The 8,264-nt window shown below is 41.7% G+C and overlaps 1 protein-coding gene across 1 annotated transcript; it reads right to left on the minus strand.

Annotated features, from left to right (window-relative positions):
• Nucleotides 1-998: 998 nt before the first annotated feature.
• On the minus strand, nucleotides 999-8,154 carry n4bp2l2 (NEDD4 binding protein 2-like 2). Its single transcript, XM_064302297.1, has 6 exons — nucleotides 8,008-8,154; nucleotides 5,820-7,063; nucleotides 5,058-5,179; nucleotides 4,753-4,841; nucleotides 4,213-4,289; nucleotides 999-4,028 (listed from the first exon to the last, which is right to left on the minus strand). The coding sequence occupies exons 1-6, from the start codon at nucleotides 8,008-8,010 to the stop codon at nucleotides 3,848-3,850; spliced, it is 1,716 nt and encodes a 571-aa protein (XP_064158367.1). The 5' UTR covers nucleotides 8,011-8,154; the 3' UTR covers nucleotides 999-3,847.
• Between the last annotated feature and the right edge of the window lie 110 nt (nucleotides 8,155-8,264).

An 8,264-nucleotide genomic window follows, 5' to 3' on the forward strand; every position in this document is an offset into this window, starting at 1 on the left:
CACAGTGCCTGTAGTACATTACGACATATGACAACACCCACAGTAAAATAGAGCGAAAATTACAGTAGTTACTCTAAAGGAAAGGAATGTGAATTCGGAATGTGTTTATTTTGCACATGGCAGCAATTTTGTTAATTTTGCAACATTTTAGTTTGTTCTGATAGTGGAACATCCATCAACATAATAAAGGGACACAGTCGTGTGTGCAAACGGATCCAACAGTTTGAGAAGAACTGATATTTGTATTTTTTTTTTCTCTTTTTCTTTTGGTAAGCCATTTGAGTAACAGTTCAGGCATTTCATTGCCATTTTTTGTAATATGATGAGATTACTAAAATTGTGAAGGAAAGCAGCATCCTCTTTGAATAATTACAGTCACAAATCTGCAATTCAGTTATAGGCATGGACATACCATTCATGTTTTACACACAATCTGAACAACAATGCTCATTTAAAAAGAGCTTTCCCAGTTTTCTAAATTCTAAAATATTTACTCTAAATTATATACATATGAGAACATAAAAATATAAGGCTCATGTAAGCAATTTTACAATGATGAATATGATAATTTTTTTAGTCATTTTAAAATACCGCACTGCTTTACCAGTCATTGATTTGGAGGGGTAAATAAAATAAAAATTCAATATGAAGTTACGTCAGAAACGTCTTGCGTATAACCAGCGATAGGCTGCAAACAGAAACAGCAATAAACATTTAGTATTAAATTAGGTTTTCCTGGGAGCAGCATTTTGTACATGCATAGTCAGCAGAAGTGCACCATTACACAGTCTCCCCCTGGTGCAGTTTAGCAGTTTAGGTCAGAATATGTTTTGTAAGGTTGGGAAAGTTGCGAATGTGTGTCTCCATTTCATTGCATGCATTGGCGATTTGCCACAGAAAAGCCCATGCAGGCCAGAGGAGAGATACTTCATGAAGTCGAGACACCTAAAATATTACGTGACCAGAATGTTTTAAGATGGCTATGTTTACCAGAAGAATGGTTTGCAAACGTCTTTATTAAAATAATATAACAAAATATTTGAGACATGAACACTTCTTCAAAGTACCCAGCAGAATTCAATGCTTTCACCACTGACCAAGACCAAACGTTTTTTTTAAATGTACAAAACATTTTAGATGGCTATAACAGCTTGGGAAAAAACAAAAAACTGATTTTACTACAGCTGATATTGTGCGTATATTTCATCACATTGAGACTCAGAATCAAGTTCAGAATCAACTCCAGTCAGTGCTCTTTTGATTTTTAATGAGCTATAAAACCTGTCAATGTAAATATAATGCAAATGGTACTAGGATTTTATTTCCCCCCATATACCTTTGGTTATTTACACTGAAAGAAGAATTTTTAGCAAGAGAGAATGGTCAGCTGTTTTGTAATAATTCAGACTGAGTTGGAATGTGTTAAAAACAATGTATCACATAAATATGTAATCTATACTGTACCTGTGTAGGCGTGGAACATTTCTATAAATTTACTGTTAGCAAAAATACAAATATGCAGCGACAGCAGACTGCTTCTCCTTGCAGGCCTCAAGCTCAAGACTCAAGTCTGTAACAGAGGCTCAACGAAGAGCAACCAAAAATAACCCGGCCTGTGGGAAAATATGTTAAAAACAGGCTATATATTCTGTTAAAAAGCATCCTCATATGATTCATGATAAACATAGACTAAAAAGCAAAACATTTGGTCAGAAATTCTCAATAACATAGATAATCTTCTATGAGAGCATCTCATTATGCAATGCATTCCTTTACGAGAAACATATTTGAAACATGACACACCCGATTCCTGGACTGTTTGTCGATCACACAACGACAATCCGGGTGAAAAACATTCAACAGACAGGACTGCGTGGAGCCAAACTAGTATTTAATACTAACATTACAAGGAACAAAAAAATCTTCACAAAAAATCAACAAAATGTAAAATTTTAATACATACAAATCTTGACAACATCATGATATACTGAACAATACCATGATATATTGAATAATGTTTGTTTAATAATACAAATCAAAAAATTACCCAAGGCTAAGAGGATCTCCACATGTTGGTGACGTAAAAAGCAACGCTTTAATTCCTTGTATTAGTATTGCAAATCAAAGCAAACTGTGCAGACAGATAATGGAGCTCTTCAGTGACTGGGTACAGCAGTAAAGCGAGTGTCTGCACACCGGACAGCCAAACACACCCAGGCCCAACAAAGATTTTTTTTAAAAGTGTGCAAACAAAGAAGCAAAGTTTTTAAAAATAAAAAAAAGACTAATTACAAAATAAAAAATAAACTAATTAAAGACTAATTAGTTTAATTACAAGCATCTTTTAATAGTGCAAAGCTTTTGGCCAGTTAACCTTTGTTGGAGCATTTGGATCAGTCACCGAGACAAGCATTTTCAAATGCATTGAGCACACAAAAGGGCACACCAATAGAGTCTACATGCTGTCACTGCTAGTGTACTCATGCTCACCTTTAGCAGGAACAAGAGCACTCATCTCACTGTAGTACTAGGGCAGAAACATATCCATGCCCTGTAATAGATAACTGTCCATCAGTAATATATGCAACATTTTAATTGAATCCAGAACAGGCCATTTTGACGTTCTTCACTCAATGCATTTGAAAAAGCCTGTCTCTAATGACGCTATGTGGTATAAGAGAACATTTGCTGGAAACCTCTAGAATATTTCAAAACTGACCTGGCAACACAATTTATGGAACTCTTGGGTACCACCCTGAGCAGATGGGCCAAAGGTTTTTTTTTTTTGGTAATATACCAAAAGTAGAGCCCCCCCCCCCCCCCTTTACCAGAGTCATGGAATTTCAGAAAGCATTAGTTATGCCCTGTAGCAGATTCACCGGCAACACCGATTGGAGCATAGCTGAGTCTAGCGGGTTTATAGTAAATCTCCAGAAAGAAAAATCTAAAACTTGTGAAAACCTTTAACCCTTAAACTGTGATGTATTCTCCCCCATTTCTCTTTCACGTCATATAGCAGTTTCAATGAGTTTAACGGCTTCCACAGAATGTCATTCTTTCCTTCAGTAGCATTTTCTGTATGAGGGCCCTTCCACCTACAGCACACAGATGTATTAGCTTCTCTAGCCCATGTAATCTAGCATGGTTTCCTAAACTTGAGTTAATCAAGACTGCAGCGCTGCCCTGTTTTACACCTCCGTCCCTCTGAATTACATCTCCTCTTCTACTATACGCCCTACTGTGCGGCTACACGGCTGTAACGTATGAGATTAATTAGCGACACCCTAAATGAAAAAACATTTCTCGCCCTCGGCCGCCAAAACCACAGCCGGCGCTAGCGAACGTACTCCACCCTCAGAACACGTCCTCCTGGAACGCTAATGGCCGCCGTTAGCCGAAGGTGTCCCTCTGTGTTCCATACGGGCCGGCTCTACGAACGCACTCGGAGTCTGAGCCGAGAATGAGTCTTCCTACCCGCTGTGTTACAGTACGTGCTGCAGGGAACTGCTTACACACACGCTGACCGGCAGACACAATATCAGACCAATAGACATAGTGCACAGTGATATGTGCACACGAGACAAATTCATACAGAGATTTAACAGCAATGTTTCATGACATAACATGATATCCCTCCATTTGCAATTAATCAGAGAGTTCTCACACGTATATGCACTTTTTAAAAATTTTGGTAAGAAACTAATTTGCGGATGTTCCAGGTATCTGGAAAAACAAAGTAAAGATTGGAAATTTCTGTATAAATGTAGAAAATATGCTGGTGTCTTCATTTAAAAAAAAAAAAAAAAAAAAAGTCTAAATCAAACGCAATCAAAATGGCGTAGCGCCGCTACCTCAGCGGGCACTGAGACGGCGGGCACTGCGACGGCGGGCACTGCGACGGCGGGCGCGGCGATGCGCTCTTGTGCGGCGGGTCTCGAGAGGTCAGCACAATGTCCACAGACATGGGCAGCTCAAAGCGATCCCGCATCTGAGCGATTTTATTGGAGGGGACGCCGTGCTTGTTCCTCCTGGGGAGGGGGGGGGGGAGAAGATCATCAGCTACACCATACGGGCAAGGACCCCTGGCCGTGGACGGACAGTAAAACATCACAATGATCAGCAGTGCATTTCTCCATTTCTCCTATTTTACTCATTTACCAGTAAGTGACATCTTTCGGACAGCAAAAACAAAGCACCGGTAAAGAACCTTACTTCTCCAACTCAAAAGGATCGAACTTCCAGCTGGTGTCAGGCTCACGGAAGTCTATGGTGTATCTCCTCTCTATGGCCTGCAGAGACAGCAGAAAACAGGAAGCCAACAGCTTATTTATTTTATTGTTTATTTTTACAGGGACAGTGCACAATTAAAAAGTAATTGCACCAGAGTTAGCTAGCAGCTAATTTACATCTAGTTACTACTGCAGACATGATGTGCAAATTAATGCCATCCACTCAGATGCACGTGGTGCAGTTCTACATTGTTCAGTACTGTTTAAAAAATACCAACACTGTGTGCACCTTAGTGCAGTTATGTGTCATACGTGCCCTATGGCAAAATCAGCTATGAGGCATGGAAATAACCTGTGGGCTGTATTTATATTTAAAAATAAATAAATAAAATAAATAAATAAATAAAAACTTATCACAGTCTCTATAAGCTGCCCTCAATAAAAACATACAAAACAGCATCATGAAATCGCAACAAAATATTCAGTGTAAATTCTGCAACAGAAGTGTGGGAGAACGGCTCACCATTTTCACATAGGGCTTCATCTCCCAGGCTTGGATGTTAGTATTGTCAATAATTACAGGCGAACGGCCATCGTCCATCGCTTCTCTGGCTGTGAGATTAAAAACAAACAGCCGGTGGATGTCAGTACCCATTTATTTCAGCATCTTACGTCATTATTAATATAACTTAAAAACGTTAAAACTTTAGAAGGAGGAATGAAGGGAATAGAAAGAAAGATATGAATAGCAAGGTTAAGATATGGCCTCAGGAAACTGTGATTGTGCTGTTAATTATGTAAAGTTCAGATGACACTGCACTGCAATACCTCTGTTCTGGTTCCAGTCGTGCGCATCCCCGATCAGAGAGGCATTGTAGGCGTATCCGTTATCAACGAAGTAATCATCCGTGCTAAGAACCAGTCCATTGGGACCAGAGGACAGCAATTTCCTACACAAAAAACACAAACTTACACTGCTGACCAACGGATACATTGACTGACCCTGACATAATGAAAAAGAAAATAAAACTGTCGACCAGTTCATTGTCAGTTAAAGACCAAGAAATAAATTATTAGCCCAGTTCCTGTGTCCATAAATTCTTGCATTTGGTGGATCATCATTTAATCATCCACCCACACTTTACAAAATTATTCATGCTAAGAAAACCTATTTATAAATGCATTTTTCTGTCAGCAATTAAATTGCTGGCAATCCACTGATCCAATCTTAATCAAAACATTTTTTATTAACTGAACATGCTTTGATTAAGACAGCATCTGGCATGAGAAACTTGTAAACTATAGCTCTGGTTGACTACTTTGCCTGTGTGAAAGTCACATTGGCAGGAAACGTCAAATGGCTGTCTAAACAAAAAAAAAAAAATATGCAAAGGTCAAGAAATTTATGCCATGGGCGTAGACAAACCAGGAGTTATGAACACTGACCCACAGACACACACACTAACAAAGGGGTTCATTCATTTGTACCCAGACTTGCCCCATAACTGAACACATATTCTGTACTGTATTCTCTCTGGTGCGGTCTGCACAGTGCAATCAAACTCTCTCTAGGTTTCCATGACAACTCACTTGGCCAGTGTGGACTTCCCTGACCCTGGCAACCCCCTCATCAGAATGAGGAGCAGAAGGGGGGCGGGGCGATAGTCGCAGTCGGCGTGTGGCTGCTGGTGCCACTGCTGCTGCGGGTCTGGGTCTGGGTCTGGTTCTGGTTCTGGTCCCGGTCCCGGTTCTGGCCTGTGGTGCTGGCGCCAGTCCGAGTCCATGCAAGGCTGGGGCCAAGCAGTCTCCCCGTACGAGGAGAAACCGTTCCCCCCGTCCTCTCTGCGGCCATCGAAGCCATCGGGAGGGTATGCAGGAGGACCGCGGTCCTGGGGAGCATCGTAACCACCAAAGCCAAGGAAGGGTGGACACCTGGGGCCCTGAGGAAACTGGGGGGGCTCCCACTGACTTTCACCCTCGGGAGAGTCATAGTATGTGCTCCTTCGGGGCCCAAAACCTGGTGGGGGATGGGGAGGAGGTGGGGGCCCGGCGGGCCTGTAGTACCCAGACCTGTTGAAATTGTGGTGTGGGGGCCAGTGGGGACCCCGGAAAGCCTGAGAGTGCTGCCATTGGTCTGAGTGGAAAGGTGGGTCTGGTCCCTGCCAGTCTGGCCCTTGCTGAAAGTTGGGCCGGTGTCTCTTCGGCTGCCAGTAGTCGTCGGGCTCGTACCTGCTCGCATGAGGCCAGCGGCTGTCCCGGTCTTTGGGAAACCTCATCTCCCCATAGGGGGGTGGGTTTCGGGCTTCCCAGGCCCCAGAGTTGCTCTCGTCCGCGCGCTCGTCTGCGCTGCCGTCCACGCAGTCCGCCGGTTCAAGCTCCTCCAGCTCTTTGTAGAACTCGCTGAGCTCATTCTCAAAGTTACCCTTAGGCCTGGGTTTGGCTTTAGGCTTGGGTTTGGCTTTAGATTTCAGTTCCGCTTTAGACTTGGGTTTTTGTGGCCGACACAGAGGCCCAATAAAATCTGTGCTGCTAATGCCCAGCTGCTTGATGACGACCCTTCGATCTTTCTGGGCCAACCTCCCATCTCTAAAAATTTGTTTCTCCCCATTCACACCGTCTGCAGGAGGGGCAACATCCACATTTCCTGCAGTGTCACTCCGACCTTGGTTTCGGTATCCCAAAAGGTTGCCGTTAATTCCATAACCGCTGCCATAGCCCCGGGCAATTCTCTGATCTGAGACCAAAGCTGACGATCCCCGTTTATTCAGTGAATGTTTACTGATGTCTCCGTCCTCCTTTCCAGAACTGGACTTACTGGCATCACTTCTGAGCATCTAGACAGAGGAGAAGGTAACACATTGATAACATTTTATTTTATATAAAAAAGAAAAGTACACTTTCTCTTGACACAAAACTGCTCTACATGCATATACCTGGAAATGCACCTGTTAACGATCAAATACTGACGACTAAGAGACAAGTTGTGGCCTATTCAAAACAATTTTTGACAGTCTAGATGATCGTGCAAAAGACCACAGAACGAACTAGAAATGGTTTTAAATTAAAGTGAAGGCAAAAAAAAGTGCAAAAAAGACGCTAATTTAAACGCATGTTAACAACAAATCTCCCGGTATGGCGCAACAATTCTAAATACGCCACATGTAAAATCTTAAATGCGAACGTTATAGTATCTCAGAGGCTAAAACGTATTATAGGTCAGAGAACATGGCGAGGTAGTAGGCTATATCATTTTTCGGAACTAATGAATGAGTGAAGACAGATAGGCTAACTTTTTTTTTAAGGAAAATTGATTTTAGAATGAAATTACTGGTAACACAATTTTTTTTCAGGAACACACAGGGCTAAGAACTCTTTTTAGTACTGTTTAAGTAACGGCTGCTTCTGATGAACCTAGCAGAAGCTCTTATTTAGACCGACTTAGACGCAGCGTGTATTTTCACAAACCATCCGTTTATATAGATGTATATTTTACTGAAGCATCTCAGGTAACATTGAGTAGCTCTCTCAGAATAACCATAAGTTAGCAGAAACATTGGCAAGCTACATATCATACAATACATTTTGATGCTGATAAAATCATGTTATTTAGCCAACAAGCTAACAGTAGTTAGCAAATAGCTATCAGCGTGTGTTGTACTTAGCTAGCTAGCTGAATAGCTTTCCAAAATGACTGCCTATATCTTCAGCGATTTCATTCTAAACTCATTCTCGGCTGTAGCTAGCGACAACTGTAAACAGGTCCAGTTCGTGAGCTTACCATAAAACGTTTTAAAGTAGCACATTATTCTTTTTCATAATACACTGTCATGATAGCTGTCCACGCCGGAAGTATTTAGCTGCGTCGTTGTCACGTGAGTACGAGGAACCCTGAAAGGCAAATTACGTCACGCCAGTAGAGTTCAGTTTACTTCTTTCGGTTTAAAAGGTCAGAGGTATTCTGCCATCTTTGCAATCACTAATGCTATCGGCTGTTCCTATATCCCCACAAACAGCAGTAAAAATGCTACATGCTAT

Source organism: Anguilla rostrata, chromosome 12 (genome assembly GCF_018555375.3).
Source record: "Anguilla rostrata isolate EN2019 chromosome 12, ASM1855537v3, whole genome shotgun sequence".
Taxonomy (NCBI): Eukaryota; Metazoa; Chordata; class Actinopteri; order Anguilliformes; family Anguillidae; genus Anguilla; species Anguilla rostrata.